At 35.6% G+C, this 18026-nt stretch overlaps 1 protein-coding gene across 3 annotated transcripts in view; it reads right to left on the reverse strand.

Annotated features, from left to right (window-relative positions):
• Positions 1-7152: 7152 nt before the first annotated feature.
• The window catches only part of CERT1 (ceramide transporter 1), a 127329-nt gene continuing 116455 nt past the window's right edge, over positions 7153-18026 (reverse strand). For all 3 annotated transcript variants that reach the window (XM_059062761.2, XM_059062758.2, XM_059062760.2), the window contains 6 exons: positions 17695-17827; positions 16779-16849; positions 13583-13711; positions 12905-13034; positions 11542-11678; positions 7153-8049 (listed from right to left, as the gene is read on the reverse strand). In XM_059062761.2, the coding sequence (XP_058918744.1) occupies positions 11551-11678; positions 12905-13034; positions 13583-13711; positions 16779-16849; positions 17695-17827 (591 nt within the window). In that variant the 3' untranslated portion in view covers positions 7153-8049; positions 11542-11550. The remainder of the gene's footprint in view (positions 8050-11541; positions 11679-12904; positions 13035-13582; positions 13712-16778; positions 16850-17694; positions 17828-18026) is intronic.

The following is an 18026-nucleotide window of genomic DNA, read 5'->3' on the forward strand; positions in this document are numbered from 1 at the left end:
ATGCTGTCTATAAGAGACCCACTTCAGACCTAGGGACACATACAGACTGAAAGTGAAGTGATGGAAAAAGATATTCCATGTAAATGGAAATCAAAAGAAAGCTGGAGTAGCAATACTCATAGCAGACAAAATAGGCTTTAAAATAAAGAATGTTACAAAAGACAAGAAAGGACACTACATTATGATCAAGAGATCAATCCAAGAAGAAGATATTAGAATTATGTTTATGCACCCAACATAGGAGCACCTCAATATATAAGGCAAATGCTAACAGCTATAAAAGAGGAAATTGACAGTGACACCATAATAGTGGGAGATTTTAACACCTCACCTACACCAATGGACAGATCATCCAGAAAGAAAATAAGGAAACACAAGCTTTAAATGACATGACAGACCAGATAGATTTAATTGATATTTACAGGACATTCCATCCAAAAACAGCAGATCACACTTTCAAATGCACACAGAACATTCTCCAGGAAAGATCAGATCTTGGGTCACAAATCAAGCCTTGGTAAATTTAAGAAAACTGAAATCATATCAAGCATCTTTTTCAACCACAATGCTATGAGATTAGAAATTACAGGGAAGAAAACGTAAAAAGCAGAAACACATGGAGGCGAAACAATACGTTACTAAATAACCAAGAGATCACTGAAGAAATCAAAAAATACCTAGAGACAAATGACAACGGAAACACGACAATCCAAAACCTATGTGATGCAGCAAAAGCAGTTCTAAGAGGGAAGTTTATAGCAATACAATCCCAACTCAAGAAATTAAAAAAATCTCAAATAAACAACCTAAGCTTACACCTAAAGCAACTAGAGAAAGAAGAACAAACAAAACCCAAAGTTAGCAGAAGGAAAGAAATCATAAAGATCAGAGCAGAAATAAATGAAAGAAAATAATAGCAAAGTTCAATAAAACTAAAAGCTGATTCTTTGAGAAGATAAACAAAATTGATAAACCATTAGACAGACTCATCAATAAAGAGGGAGAGGATTCAAACCAATAAAATTAGAAACAAAAGAGAAGTTACAACAGACACCATAGAAATACAAAGCATCATAAGAGACTACTACAAGCAATTCTATGCCAATAAAGTGGACAACCTGGAAGAAATGGACAAATTCTTAAAAAGGTATAAACTTCCAAGACTGAACCAGGAAGAAACAGAAACTGTGAGCAAACCAATCACAAGTAATGAAATTGAAACTGTGATGAAAAATCTTCCAACAAGCAAAAGTCCAGGACCCGATGGCTTCACAGGTGAATTCTATCAAACAGAGAAGAGCTAACATCCATCCTTCTCAAACTCTTCCAAAAAAGTGCAGAGGAACGGAACACTCCCAAACTCATTCTACGAGGCCATCATCACCCTGATACCAAAACCAGACAAAGATACTACAAAGAAGGAAAATTACAGACCAATATCACTGATGAATATAGATGCAAAAACCCTCAACAAAATACTGGCAAACAGAATCCAACAACACATTAAAAGGATCATACACCATGATCAAGTGGGATTTATCCAGGGATGCAAGGATTCTTCAATATTCGCAATCTATCAATGTGATACACCATGTTAACAAATTGAGTAAAAACCGTATGATTAGCTCAATACATGTAGGAAAAGCTTTTGACAAAATTCAACACCCATTTAGGACAATAACTCTCCAGAAAGTGGGCACAGAGGGAACCTACCTCATCATAATAAAGGCCATAAATGACAAACCCACAGCAAACATCACTCTCAATGGTGAAAAACTGAAAGCATTTCCTCTAACATCAGGAATAAGACAAGGATGTACACTCTTGCCACTCTTACTGAACATAGTTTTGGAAGTCCTAGCCATGGCAATCAGAGAAGAAAAAGAAATAAAAGGAATACAAATTGGAAAAGAAGAAGTAAAACTGTCAGTTTGAAGATGACATGATACTATACATAGATAATCCTAAAGAAGCCACCAGAAAACTACTAGAGCCAAACAATAAATTTGGTAAAGTTGCAGGATACACAATTAATGCACAGAAATCTTTTGAATTCCTATACACTAACAATGAAAGATCAGAAAGATAAATTAAGGAAACAATCCCATTCACTATTGCAACAAATAAAATACCTAGGAATAAACCTAAGGAGGTAAAAGACTTGTATTCAGAAACCTATAAAGACACTGATGAAAGAAATCTAAGATGACACAAACAGATGGACAGATATACCATGTTCTTGGATTGGAAGAATCAATATTGTGAAAATGACTATACTAACTAAAGCAATTTACAGATTCAATGCAATCCCTATCAAATTACCAATGGCATTTTTTATGGAACTAGAATAAAAAATTTTAAAATTTGTATGGAGACACAAAAGACCCTGAATAGCCAAAGCAATCTTGAGGGAAAAAAATGGAGCTGGAGGAATCAGACTCCCTGACTTCAGACTACACTACAAAGCTACCATACTCAAGACAATATGGTAGTGGCACAAAAACAGAAATGTAGAGCAATGGAACAGGATAGAAAGCCCAGAGATGAACCCACGCACCTATGGTCAATTAATCTATGACAAAGGAGGCAAGGATATACAATGGAGAAAAGACAGTCTCTTCAATAAGTGTGCTGGGAAAACTGGACAGCTACATGTAAAAGAATGAAATTAGAACACTCCCTAACACCATACACAAAAATAAACTCAAAATGGCTTAAAGACCTAAATGTAAGACTGGACACCATAAAACTCTTAGAGGAAAATATAGGAAGAACACTCTTTGACATAAATCACAGCAAGATCTTTTTTGACCCCCCTCCTAGAGTAATGGAAATTTTTAAAAAAATAAACAAATGGGACCTAATGAAACTTAAAAGCTTTTGCACAGCAAAGGAAACCATAAACAAGACGAAATGACAACCCTCAGAACGGGAGCAAATATTTGCAAATGAAGCAACTGACAAAGGATTAATTTCCAAAATATACAAGCCGCTCAAGTAGCTGAATATCAGAAAAAGAAATAACCCAATCCAAAAATGGGCAAAAGACCTAGACATTTCTCCAAAGAAGGTATACAGATTTGCAACAAACATATGAAAGGATGAACATCACTAATCATTAGAGAAATGCAAATCAAAACTACAATGAGGGGCTTCCCTGGTGGCGCAGTGGTTGAGAGTCATTCATGCCCCAGTCCGGGAGGATGCCACATGCCGCGGAGCGGCTGGGCCCGTGAGCCATGGCTGCTGAGCCTGCACGTCCGGAGCCTGTGCTCCGCAACGGGAGAGGCCACAACAGTGAGAGGCCGGAGTACCGGAAAAAAAAAAAACAAACAAAAAAAACGACAATGAGGCATCACCTCACACTGTTTAAAATGGCTATCATCAGAAAATCTACAAACAACAAATGCTGGAGAGGGTGCAGAGAAAAGGGAACCCTCTTGCACTGTTGGTGGGAATGTAAACTGATACAGCCACTATGGAGAACGGTATGGGGGTTCCTTAGAAAACTGAAAATAGAATTACCGTATGACCCAGCAATCCCACTACTGGGCATATACCCTGAGAAAACCAGAATTCAAAAGGACACAGGCACCCCACTGTTCACTGCAGCACTATTTACAATAGCCAGGTCATGGAAGCAACCTAAATGCCCATTGAAAGATGAATGGATAAAGATGTGGTATATATATATATATATATATATATATATATATATATATATATATACACACACACACACACACACAATGGAATATTACTCAGCCATAAAAAGGGATGAAATTCGGTCATTTGTAGAGATGTAGATGGACCTAGAGACTGTAATGCAGATTGAAGCAAGTCAGAAAGAGAAAAACAAACGTCATATATTAATGCATATATGTGGAATCTAGAAAAATGGTACAGATGAACTGGTTTGCAAGGCAGAAATAGAGACACAGATGTAGAGAACAAACATATGGACACCAAGGGGGGAAAGCGGGGGTGGGGTGGGGCGGTTGGTGACGGTGGGATGAATTGGGAGATGGGGATTGACATGTATACACTAATATGTATAAAATAGATAACTAATAAGGACCTGCTGTTTAAAAAGTAAAGAAAAAAAAAATTCACTGTATTTACAGGTTACATTCCAAAGCCAAGCCTAAGGCAAAAGCTGCAGTAAATTAAAACTGTTCTTGAAAAACTTCTTAGAAGTGTGCCATGTGGGTGACAATGCTATTTCTCTGTCAATAAACCCAACACAACAGCCAGATTTTCTCTCCAGCATCCCCTGAGTTTAAGTAGTTGGCTTCTATGTGAGGTCATATTGTTTGGATGCTATTTCTCTTTGAACACCAGGAGAGAAATATGCTCAGTGCCTTTCAATATGGAGGAAACCAACGACCGAGTGAACTGCAAATCCACACTTCCCATTTCATCGTGGTTCTAGGGTGTAAATTCCCTGAGTGTAACAAGTGGAGCTGGGCATATTATTTAAATAAATGAGTGATGATTTTTTAATGGTTAAACACATAGCTAAATAACTTTCATGTGTGTATGACTGGCTGGGTTTTAGAAACACCCAGCTGCATATGGCTTCACTCTCTAGCAACTGAAAAAAAACTTTTGGACCAGGGTCCATAGTTAAAAAAAAAAAAAAAAAAAATCATTTAAAACTGTAACCTACTACACACACACACACGTCTCTGTGTGTGTACATACAATACATGCACATACATACACATATATATGTAAAAAGGTTCACAAAATATTTACCTTTATTACATCCTATGCATTTGATCTATTCCATTCTGTTCTACTTTGTTAAAATTTTTTTAGGTTGCAACTCAGTAGTTTTCTTGATGCCCAACCGGGTTACAACATACAGTTTGAAGAACACTGAACTGGAGTATTTCAAGCTCTTAACTACTCAGAGAATTATGTAGGGCAGTACCTGGGGGTTAAGAAAAACAATCAAGCAAGCACATTTGTCCATAATATTTTAATACTTTTCCACTTTTAAATACTGGTTTTAATTTTGTGATTGTAACATGGAAGATCCAACTTTATTATTTTTTAAAAACATCACCAGGATCATAAAGCTATTTAGAATACACTCTACACACTCCCAAGGTACTTTAAAATGATTATGTTTTGAGTTTGTAGATGAACAATGACAATAATCCAAATACACTGTCTGTACAACTTGGATCAAATACTGGTGAAATTGTTTAACTGGACAAACAACTGATAAGCTTAAAGATAATCAGCACAATTTCACAAGAGAACCAGCTCAGCCCAACTAAAATTTTCTCAATAGCAATTGACACTGATGTTGTATAGGAGTATAAATTAGTTGATGAAACTGAACAAATGGGAACCCCATTCCTCCTTTTCCTTCTTTTGTATTCCTACATCCCTCCCAGTCATCCTCTTCCTTGGTCTGGCTACCCCTGTGGTGAACCCAAATCAAGAGCTGCTATGATCACCCTCCACCTCAAAATCAGGAGCCCTGAATTCCAAGTGAAATATTGTGCTCTCTTGAACTGTACAGTGGGCACTCAGGGACAAAACCCCTCATCACCAATATTTTTCATGTTTCTATCACAGTACAAAAGAGTAACTGAGTAGAAAAGAGAGTAAAATGATATATATATATATTTTTTGCTTGGGGAAGAGAAGTAGGAAATAACTGGATGAGAAAACATCATGTATATTCAATATGTAGGAATTAGCCTTATGGAAATAATTCTAGAGGGTCTGAATGCTGTCTAAAGGGCTAGTACCTCTCCAAATTTTGATCTCTTTTAAATTCCTTTCATATTCCCCAACTCATTTCTAAATCTGGTTGCGCAAGATTAACCCTAGTGAAGTACCAGTGCAATTATCTGAAGGTAAAATGTATCTTTTTCTTTTCTTCTTTTTTTTAATACAAATATTTTTCCTGTAATCCTTCTATTTACAGAATTGCAAAAGTATATCATTAACATTTAGTGCAAATGCAACTAATGTAGGTTTAGACACTGCTCTGTAAACTTTCCATACCTTTGTAAAATAAAGCTATCCAATTTAGTCATGATAGTACCAGAAATGGCAAACAGAAACATTTATAGTGGGCATATAGAATTGTTTTTGAAGATTCCCATCAGTGGCTATGGTAAATAAACCTTCCCGCCCCAACCCGCCCATACTCCCAACCCCAATCCCGCAACTGATTGTAAAATAAAATACACATTTGAGGTATAAACTTTTCTTTTTTAAACATCACAATATAAAATGTTAACTGGTGATGTAGTAAACTGATAAGATAATTTGTCTTATTTGCCTTAACTAGCATTACCACCATATAGGCACTTTTTCCTTGTAGTCAAATTACGAATAGTATTTTTCTGTAATAAGGCATATACCATGCACATCATTTAGAGAAAGGTAAATTAAAAAATAGAAAAGATTTATGGAGCATGAAATTTGCGTGCATGTAATGTAAGCATATGTTTTATATGCATTTTCCTCTCTGTACAGACTAATAAATACCACTTTATCTGATGCAAGTAATTCACTTCCAGGATTGTGTATATTAAGTGATCAGACTAATCCCATCATTAAATTATCACCTTGCATTTATCATTAAGACTCCATTACCATGTAGGAAATATATACAGGACATGTTCCATGTGACATGATTTTCTGCTTTACAAAATGGGTCTTGGTTTCTGTGTTTCTAGAGATGAACAAGTCAGCAAAGCATCTACAAAATGCCTCTGATTTATGTAAGCACATTTGTGTATAAACACAGTGAAGATTCTGAAGTGGGCAGTCATTTCTACTTCAATGAGTACCATTCCCTGCCTCTGCTCTCCATGTTTCAGGGTTTTTCAAAGGGGCCTAAAACTAAAAAAGGTATTTTACGTTTTACTTCTTACAGCAACTAAAGAAAGAATTTCAGTTTGAATCACATGGACTTCTTTACTGCCCTGTTGAAGTTTCTGATCAAGAGGCAAACAGGAGCGGTGCCCACGTTTTCTATGCATATCTTGCAACGTATCTTTTAAACTGACCCAAATTAGAAGAACAAACACGTGTTACTGAATACTAGAAATATAGAATCAAATGCCAAACTCAAACAGTGAGATTTGCTGGAACATGTAATACCGTATATCCTCTCACAAATTTCAGGAAAACATGAGCTCTTTTTATTCTGACCGTTTTACCAGAAAGTAGTTTATGCCTATAAGGTTGTACAGATGTTTCTGTTTGGAGGCAGGCAGAACCAATTTAGAAATTACCAAATTGTGTTTGTAACAAACTGAAAAAAATCTGTAGCACACAGTACACAACTAAAAATACAATAGAAATATAAAGATATCTGGAGAAAAAAATAAAGCTTTTCACTCTTTCTCCATCAGAACCAAGTTCTTCATGGGAGTAAGACTATAGAAAAGGCGAAATCACAGGTTATTGACAGCCCTCAGTTATTAAGAGACACTTTACATGACAACATGAATTATTATAGAAATCAGCAGCAATGAATTCTATGATTATACAAAGCAAAAAAGTCAAAAAATTCTGGACACAGATTTGACTGTAGGCCTAAAAAAAGAACCCCATCTAGAAATTTGGTGCACAGAAAGCACATGCCCCACGTGTGTCCAACTTTTGTGCTTTTTCTCTTGTGCACAAAGCCTGGTACAACTGAGGATCTTAGGCCAAACCATAGTAAATTAAAAATTCTGAAAAAGTTTCCAAAAATTAAAGCATCGATTCCTAGTTGTGACTCAAAGTTGATTTTTTTTTCTCTTCTAGGAGCAAGCAAATAAAAATATAGCCATATACATGTAATTTTACATGTATTTATAGTTATATGCTGAGCGAGGAGATCTAGCAGAAGACAGCTAGTGTTAAGATGTTCAGCTTTGCTATTGCAGTATTTCTTCATTTTTGTACACAAGGCCAAGGTGTTGGGCCATAGACAAGGCTATAGATCCTATGTTCCAGCTTAGAGCATTCAATTTTGTTTTTAAATTTTTTTCCTCCAACATGGAATGTCACACAGCCTTGTTTCAGTCACTGTAGGAAAGAAAATGACAAGTAAAACATTCAGCACTGTATTATTTACTAACAGCTGCAGGACTACCAGAACAGACTCCTCTTACCTTCTGAATTCATGTAATGCACAGAATCTTTATCGAAGTTTATATTTTAAGGATTTTTCACCTTTAAGAATATAAAATTATTAACTTTACATATTTGAAATTTATCATCAGAAAGGAATAGAAGGTATAAGAAATGTTTCGAAAGTTAGAAAAAATTAAAAAGGGCAATGTGCTACAAGAAGCAAAGAGGGAATCAAGTAGAGGTTTCTGGATCCGTACCCCATAAACAGGAATTTCCTTCTTCTTAGTGTTCAATAAAAACTATGCTATACAATATCATTTATCAAGAATTTTAAAAATTTATTTAGGCTATGGGAAAGAGGTCTGCCTTATCTTAAGAAATACTGTGTCAAATGAGCTTAAGAGTTTTGACTAAGTTTTAAATATCTTTGGGCCTCATTTCTCTAAAGATGATACACACACTACTGAAAGTTACTATTTCTCCATCACCAAAATTAAGAATGTTAGCTTTCCTAAGGTTTCAATGCTAGGATCCACTTCATACATACATGTTCCAAAATTATTATGAAACAATTATTACTTTAGGTAAATGAAGATTTATTTTAGGTAAATGAAAATTTGGTTCTCTGCCAGAAAGAAGCTCAATCTGGACTCAAAGGCCAGAGCTAAGTTTTGGCCAGTGAGTCTTTCCAGTTCTATCTTTACACACACACACACACACACACACACACACACACACACACACACACACACACACACACACACACGTCCACAAACAATGGTACCATCTCCTTCCCCTAAGATGAATTCTTCTCCAAGGATTTCGAGCCCTTCCCTCTAGGTCCACAAAAGAAGAATGTGTACACTCGTGGGCGCACACACAGTCAGTCAATAAAACAATGCCCCAAATCCAACAGTTTAGAGGCAAATGCTGTGAACATGTTAGCATGTATTTTGCAAATATTTTCAAAATTATTCTTCTCAAACATAGTTGAGAGCATATTTTATTATATAACTGCCTTCTGATTTCTTTTGCTTAATACCCAGTTATATTTTCTACACTTCTCTGCAAGGCTGAAGGTAGAGGTGAAGAGGGAAAACAGATAAAGCTGCAAGTTTGGTCTTGGTTCGAGCAAACAGCAACTCTAGAAATCTTAAGGCTGTGGGGAGAGACACCCAGCTAAGTAAGGTGACAAGCCTGCTGCCATCATGTGGCATCACGTTTTCAGTGTATTTGATAAATACAATGCAGTGACAGAATCAATAAGAAGTTATGTGTCCAGATCGAGCCATAACAATTCTGAAGTACAAGATATCCTAAAAATAGTGCATTTTGGCAGTGCATTTATGCTTTAAGAGAATCCCTCAAAGGTCAGGCTCTGTCCCAAACACTAACCATTCAGAGAAGTAAGACTAGAACCTGTTTAACATTTTCATACAACCTGTTTTCCTGGGAAAACTACATATCTGGGACATCAATGCACTAACCCTTGTGTTAGTGTCTGAAAATAAATTTAGGCTTTGAGGTGTTTTTTTTTTAAGAAATAGCACACTATAAACATTATCAGAAACCAGACTTAATTAAGAGTATAGTCACTATAGTTGACCCTTGAACAACATGGCTTTGAACTGCACAAATCCAACTACATGCAAATTCTTTTCAGTACCACACGATCTGGGGTTGGTTGAATCCTCGATGCAGAGGCACAGAGGACATGGAGGGCGGGCTGTAAGTCATACTCGATTTTCATTTGTGCAGAGGGCCAATGCTCCTGACCCCCATGACGCTCATAGGTCAACTGTATATGGTTATTAACTATACTATTTTTATCTAAAGAAACTGACTCAAGAATATAAATTTCTCAGCCAATGATTTAACAGTCAATGTAGGTGAGCATGAGAGGATGGTCATAAATACTTACTGCTTGTGAATTATGCTTTGGTAACATCTATTACAAATTTAAATGTTAACTCTCAGAGAGTTTCACAGAAATTGAATTATATATAAATGGTTCTCAAATGGATGAAAAGATGCTCAAATTCATTTGTAACAAGAGGACTACTACAGTTTTATTTCTGGCCATGCCACGTGGCTTGTGGAATCTCAGTTCCCCAACCAGAGATTCTGGAATCCTAACCAGTAGGCCACCAGGGAACTCCCAAGAGGACTACTATTTAAACTACACTGGGAGAGTATTTTTCACCTATCAAGTTGGAAAAAAATCAGAAAGTTTTATTTCATACATTGTGTGAGAGGGTCAGAGAAACAGGCACTCCCCAACATGTTATTGCTGGTGAGATGGTAAATTAATACGACCTCTACAGAGGCCAATGTCTAAATTACAAATGCACAAGCCCCCCAGAAGTGCCAGCAGTGTCACATCTAGTAATTTAACCACATACAAAATGACATATGGATATGACTGCAAAATTGTGTGCTCTAGCAAAAATTAGAAACAACTTTAACATCTACAAATGGAGAATTGGTTAGATAAATTGTGTACATCCATACAAATGGGATTCTACATAGCCATAAACAAAGAATAAAGCAGCTCTGCACCAATACAGAAAGACCTTCAAGATAAAGCATATGCAAAAGCAAGATGCAGAATCCTGTGTAGAGTATGCAATTTTTTTTCAATAACAATAAGTGTACCTGTGGGAGGAATACACTTGTATTTGCTTATTCAGGTGAAAATGAAACATCTCTGGAAAGACACAAGAACCTACTCACAGCAGCTATACACTTGTGTGTGTGTTGGGGGGGCAACTGTGGTGGTGCAGAACTGGGTGAGCAGGGTATGGGGATGAATTTTACTGTGTATCTTTTCATACTTTTGACTTCTGAACCATGTTAACATGTCACTTATTTAAGAAAAATTAAAGAGTTCAGCTCCTTGCACAAAGACAGTCAGTGCTGCATTATTTGACAGTAAAAATATGGAACCAACCAGACATTAACATGGGACAGTGGTTAATAAATTCTGCAACATTTATACAACAGATGTTAAAAGAATGAGATGGTTTTTGTATGTCTCATATCTTTATATGGACGAACAGTCAAGATATATTAAGTAGAAAAAGCAAGCTGCAAGATAATGCTTTGAAAAAAAATTTTTAAGATATGTCAATACATATGTACAAGTCTGGAAAAATATACAACAAACGTAACACTAATTTCTGGGAAGGGAGAAACACAGGGGATTTGTACTTTTGAAATTTTATAGTTTTATAATATTAAAATTTCCTTCAATTAAGCAGACATTATCTAACATAAACAGAAAAAATAATGAAAAATTAAGTTTTAAAGGCTATAAAAACTACAACTCTTCACATCTGGAAACATCACGTAAAAGAACTACTTTCAAAAACTAACTTGTAATGTCTGCAGAGCCATATTAGTCTATAAAGTTAAAAAAAAAGAATAACATATATTTTCCAGTACCTGTTAATACTAGAACAAAATAGGTTTTCCTGCAGTTTTTTCTTGTACGTAAGAAGTAAAACGTTTTAGAAACTTCGGATACTCTCGCTTTGCCACTGCCCTTAACACTGAGGCTGGTGCCCATCCTCCAGGGTTTACTGTGAGACAAAGGAAAATGAAAACTGTTAAGATAATTCTCCAAATACGTGTAAAGCACTCATTTTGTTCCTTTGTTTTTTAAAAATTCCTCACATTGAAAAAGCATCTCTTAAAAGTCTTGACCACTCAGTCCTTAGTACTGTACTAACCACCAGATGAGAACAGACAACAAATACGAAAGCATTTATTACTGTTCTAAAATGTTCTTGGTTCCCTAAATTATAAGCAAATATTAGTATAGCAACACTTTAGGTTACTTAAGGCAGATTTATTCAATGAACTCTACTATAATCAAATAGTAACTTGCTCAGGCATAGTTGTCTCTTTAAACATACTAGCAGTGATGGACCTGTATAAAGAAGGTTTGACGGTTTGATTAGAGGGACTCCAGTAACTACTGCAGGTAGGAAAAGGGTGTAGCAAGGAACCATAACAAGTGACAAACAGGGCTGTCCAGCAGTAGGCCAATGTGAAATAAGTAAGTCACTAGCAACTAAGAAAGATGCAGAGCAAAGATTCAGAAAACTAAAAAGCCTGACAAGAAAAAGAACTGTTCACCTGAAACTAACATAATATTTTATATCAACTATTATTTCAATTAAAAACAAAAAAACACAAAAAACCAAAATTATAAAGTAAAAAAGATGAAAACTATTTCCAGTAATCCAACAACCAAGCAACAATTCAATATTAACATTTTGTTTATTTCTTTCCAACTTTTCATATATATATTCTTTTCTTCTTTTAAAAATTACTGAAATGGTATTTTATATGCATTTTCTCACCCCACTTAACATTATGTTGTAAACATTTTTCTAAATCACTAAATGGTATTTGAAAATTTGGGGAAAAAAAAGAAGTGTTAATTTTCTTTCTCACTGTTGCTTATTTTCCTAATTACACATATTCTGTTAGGCAAATATCTAATAAAACAGTTCTTAAAACCAATAATATGTAATAGTGATCTAAAGATGAAGTTTAAAAATTTACCTATCCAGCCTCAGCTTCAGAAATTCTGATACAGCAGTTATTCAGACATGTATATTTTGAAAGATTCCCGATAATTTTGATATACATTTCTCCAAATTAAAAATTACTAAATCTAAAGGATAAAAACTAAAAAGACATTTGTAAATCATATTTGTCCAAACTGTCAGTTATCATGTAGATCATGATAAAAACATCCATTATTACCAAGTAGCAAAAACAAAACCAAAATACATACCATTAGCTACATATGTAATCTTGCATAGAATGTTGTCCCTGCTAATCTCCTGGTTTCCCTCTGGCGGGCTTACCAAGGTTTGACAAATCATAGCAATATTTATTTTGGCACGGACACATCGATTGTTTAGCTGCCAAAACAAAAAATAAAAACAAAACACCAGTGTAGAAGATACCCAGTATTTTGTAACCTCTTCTGGTCTAATTCTACATTAGATTAACCAAAATCATAACTTATCTACATCTCCAACAAAATCTCATAAACACTAATAAAGAATACATGCCAAGCTGATACGACACCAGGAATGGTTTCCCCCGCCTCTTAAGTAGTAAAAGGAGCTAAACCGAGGTGGAAACCACAGAGGTTTTGCCAGTAGTTGATCATGGCTTGAGAGACAACTGTGAGAAGTAGCCTACCTATACTACGCATTCAGCTGTCTCATCTAACCTCAGGAGGAAAGGAAAACAACCCTGCTGGGACACTCACGGCCACGACTGTTGCCCTCAGATAACACAGTGGCTACACTCTTCCAAGAAGCCAACTTTAATAAACAAAACTTTAACAAGCATTTTCATACCAATTACCTCTGTATGTGAGGTATGCGTTTATCACTTTTGTCCTGTGTTGTATATTTAGCTTTGTATTGTACAATTATACACATTTATACAATGTACTTACAGGAGCACTGTTGTGATCCACAGAAAAATTACAAACTATCCAAGTTTCCGGGTCATTTTCAGTCAAGGCTGGTATCTTTCGAATGGCAGAAAGATATAATACATCCCGCTGAGAAGCAGGCCACACTCTCTGTGGAAGAAGTACAAATCTTTTGAAAATTTGAACTACTTTTTTTTTTTTTTGGCCACACCACATGGCATTCAGGCTCTTACTTCCTTGACCAGGAATTGAACCCGCACCCCCTGCAATGGAAGCTCAGAGTCTTAAACCACTGGACTGCCAGGGAAGTCCCCAAAATTTGAACTACTTTTTATTCATATATAATATGGAACAAAGAAACAAGTGTAAAACTAATAAATGCCTTTAAGGTAACATCTGTCAAATTTTAAATGGAATGCACCCACCAAAGGATTGATTATGAACACTGAGTTAAAGGCTTTGAAGAACATACCGAAGGAATAATGTTCTGCTATTTCTTTTTTTTTCTTTTTTAAATGTTTATATATTTATTTATTTGGTTGCTCCGGGTCTTAGTTGTGGCATGCAGGCATGTGGGATCTAGTTCCCCAACCAGGAATCCAACCCTGGCCTCCCTGCATTGGGAGTGAGGAGTCTTAACAACTGAACCACCAGGGAAGATCCTATTTTTCCTTCTTTTTAAATTTGGTAATATATATGTAACATAAAATGCCATAAATAATTTTTAAGTGTACAATTCAGTGGCCTTAACTATATTCACAATGTTATATAAATATCACCACTATCTAGTTCTAAATGTGTCATCACTCCCAAAAGAAACTCCATACCCATTTAGCAATCACTCCGCATGAGCCCCTCCCACAGCCATTAGTCCACTTTTTTTTTTTTTTTTTTTTTTTTTGCGGTACGCGGGCCGCGTTGTGGCTTCTCCCGTTGGTGAGCACGGGCTCTGGATGCGCAGGCTCAGCTGCCATGGCTCACAGGCCCAGCCGCTCCGCGGCATGTGGGATCTTCCCAGACCAGGGCACGAACCCGCGTCCCCTGCATCGGCAGGCGGACTCTCAACCACTGCGCCACCAGGGAAGCCCCACTTTTTTTTTTTAATAGTTTTTATTTTTGGCTGTGTTGGGTCTTCGTTGCTGTGTGTGGGCTTTCTCTAGTTGTGACGAGCAGGGGCTACTCTTTGTAGCAATGCAGGCTTCTCATTGTTGTGCCTTCTTTTGTTGCAGAGCACGGGCTCTAGGCACACAGCCTTCAGTAGTTGTGGCACGCAGGCTCTAGAGTGAAGGCTCAGTAGTTGTGGTGCATAGGCTTAGTTGCTTCGCAGCATGTGGGATCTTCCCGGACCAGGGCTCAAACCCGTGTCCCCTATATTGGCAGGCGGATTCTTAACCAGGGAAGCCCCATTAGTCCACTTTTAAGTACAGTATTAAACCTCTGTTTCAACTGTTCAGAGCAAAGATTTTAAAAGCAAGTATATTAGGGAAAGAGCATGCTCCTTTGATATCATAATCATATTTAAAGAATTCCAAACCAGTAATTTAATCTTCCAACTTCATGGTATACATTCGAACATACTGTTGGAATGACATGGAACCTAGGTCTCTGAAAACTGGGACTATGTACTTTTAAATGAGAGAAAATATGCATAGGGTCTTTCCTGATTGCTGAATTTAATAAATCGCCAACAACTCAGTGTCAATACAACACAAAGCATTTGCAAAGTGAAATGGTTCATCTTTTAAAGATACAAAATTTCATTAAGTTGATGAAAGTAGTGCTGGGCAAATGTATGTGAAGCCAGTAATAAATGAAAATGTGGCCATATTAGAACCAATGGATGCAAATCCACAAGGATGATGATAAGACAGAAATTTAAAGAGTGAGAATGACAAATATCAAGACATGAGTAGCCCTTTTTAAGACCATATTATAAAAGACGCCAAATTTAAAGAGAAAGATGTTGTACAGTTATTGGATTTTGTTGAAAAATTATGCCAGGACAATTCATTTATTCAATTACAACTATAACTTAAATTTTGTTACATATAAAGTACATTATTTTAATAATTTTTAGTTTTATTTTTCCAGAAATAATCCTAATATAACCTATATATTCCTCCCCTCCATCTACTATTTACCAAGTGAAGTACTTTCAGCAGACCATTTTCCAGGATCAATTATCTTCACAGAATAACAGTCTTCTGATTCTAAATGACTGGTCATTTACTTTCATTGCAAATTACAAGACAACTAATATTTTAAAGTATACTAAATTTTAGACTTTACTTTAGACCCCCCTAAATCAGTAGGTTGAAACAGAATCTTCACTGTTATACATTTCTTGAGTAGCTGTCATGTAAAAGGAAGCCTAGGTCATAGTCATTAAATATAAGATGCCTCAGATGACAAGACTGAGCTCAAGATATACACAGCAAACCTAAAATATTTTCAAATATTCAGCTCAGTTAAAAATTATTTTTAAAAAGAAAAATGAAGTACTTACTGAATTATGTTTCTTATATAACATACAATATTGGTTTTGATGGATCTCTACAAATTTTTAACTTATTTTATTATTGTTTATTCAATATAATATTTGGCAATTTTCAGAAAGGAAAGAGAGCAGAATAAGAGAAATATTCTATAATTTAAATATCTATATTAACAGAGGAAGAAATGAAGTGAAAGGCAACCAGTTTAAATGACAATGTTTCTTTGTGCTCTGGTGTATGACCATCCTCTCAACAGCTGACGCTCAGCAATTTTCCCTTGATGTCAGATAATCCACTTAAGTCACCTTTACTTCTGAGTCTTAACATAGACTAATAACATACTTTGCATTTCCCTATTATTCTCACAGGAAACTGATTCACTTTCATATTTGTTAATTCATCTATCTCCTCTAGAGACTAGATGTTATTTAGAAAAACATTTAAATGGATTTTCGTACATTCTTTTCCAGACTTAAAGTTTGCATAACTAACTGTACATCTTTGTCAAACACACTGTTTCTGGATATTTCTCAGGTTCTTATTTTCACCCATTTCTGCTTTAAATGAACTGAAATTACCTTTCAAATACATGAAATTCATGAATTATTAATAAAGTCTTTAAATCTTTTGTGGCACTTAATTTCCTCGCAAATTTTACTTTAGAGAATTTATATGTCTGTTTGAACTACGTGGGAATCCTTTTGGGATAAAAAGATATTTACCTTGTGCGTTTGATAAATGATGATTGCATTATCAGCTAATGTTTCCACAACATGAAAGTTTTCTATAGTTGCTGCAATGAAGAAAAAATGTTAGTAGTCAAAAAAGATATATTACCTTTTCCCAGAATGTGATTATTGAAAAAGTCAATTACAAATGGACATTATAGTAAAATGAACAGGATCCTGCCCTACAAAGGCTAAGTCCAAATGGAAAGTGGTTTAGTATTAGGGCTACAGATGGTGGCTGTGAGACCTAATCACCAGGAAATCTCATTAGCTTCCACTGCAAGAAAGCAATTCTAATCACCATTTATTACTAGGGCACAAATTATTCCCTAACACTATGACTCCTCCCCTCCCTATAATCCTTAATTTATTGAAGCTGAATAAGCTGTTCTATTTAGGCTTAGGTGACTATGTTTGTGACAGTGTCAAACTGCCATTGATAAACATGTTGTTCAGAAGTACCCATATTTATGAAATTTTATGCCTGAGGGGATCAAGTAACTCTAAACAAACCACAGCAGGATTCATCTACAATTTATGATGGAAACAAAACAGTCTAGGAAAAGAGAAGATGATAAAACAGAAACCTTTTATTTTAGTCCTGGCTTTTCCAATTATTAGTTCTGTGGTCTATGACAAGTCACTTGAGCTATCTGAATTTTACTTTATTACCTACCTATCACACAGGATTATTGAGGTAGCAGATCAAATGCTATAACTTACTGAGAAGCATTTTGTACAGTGAAAAGCTCTATTTAAATGTAAGGTATTATCAGTTCCCTATATGATTCTCCAGATGTTTTCTCTATTGACTCTGTAAACCATAGATCAGATATAGAAAGCCAGGTTAGATTTGGTATTAAATTCAAACTAATAATTTTATCAAACTATATTAATAATGGCAGCTTACTTTCCCAATCATTGCGAACATCAACATTCCAGAAGTAATTGCAGACCTCATGTCCTGTAACACCTTTGACTGCGTGGGTAGCTTTCAAAGGATCCAGAACAATCCCGTTTTCTTCTACTTCTCTTCTGTATACCTAGAGGATATATTTTAAAACATGTTAATACATATTGATAATTACCTTAAATGTAAATGGATTAAATGCTTCATGGATACAAAAATCAAGACCTGTACATATGCTGTCTACAAGAGACCCACCTCAGACCTAGGGACACATACAGACTGAAACTGAGGGGATAGGAAAAGATATTACATGTAAATGGAAATCAAAAGAA

The sequence above is a fragment of the Kogia breviceps genome, chromosome 4, assembly GCF_026419965.1.
Source record: "Kogia breviceps isolate mKogBre1 chromosome 4, mKogBre1 haplotype 1, whole genome shotgun sequence".
In the NCBI taxonomy this organism is placed as follows: Eukaryota; Metazoa; Chordata; class Mammalia; order Artiodactyla; family Physeteridae; genus Kogia; species Kogia breviceps.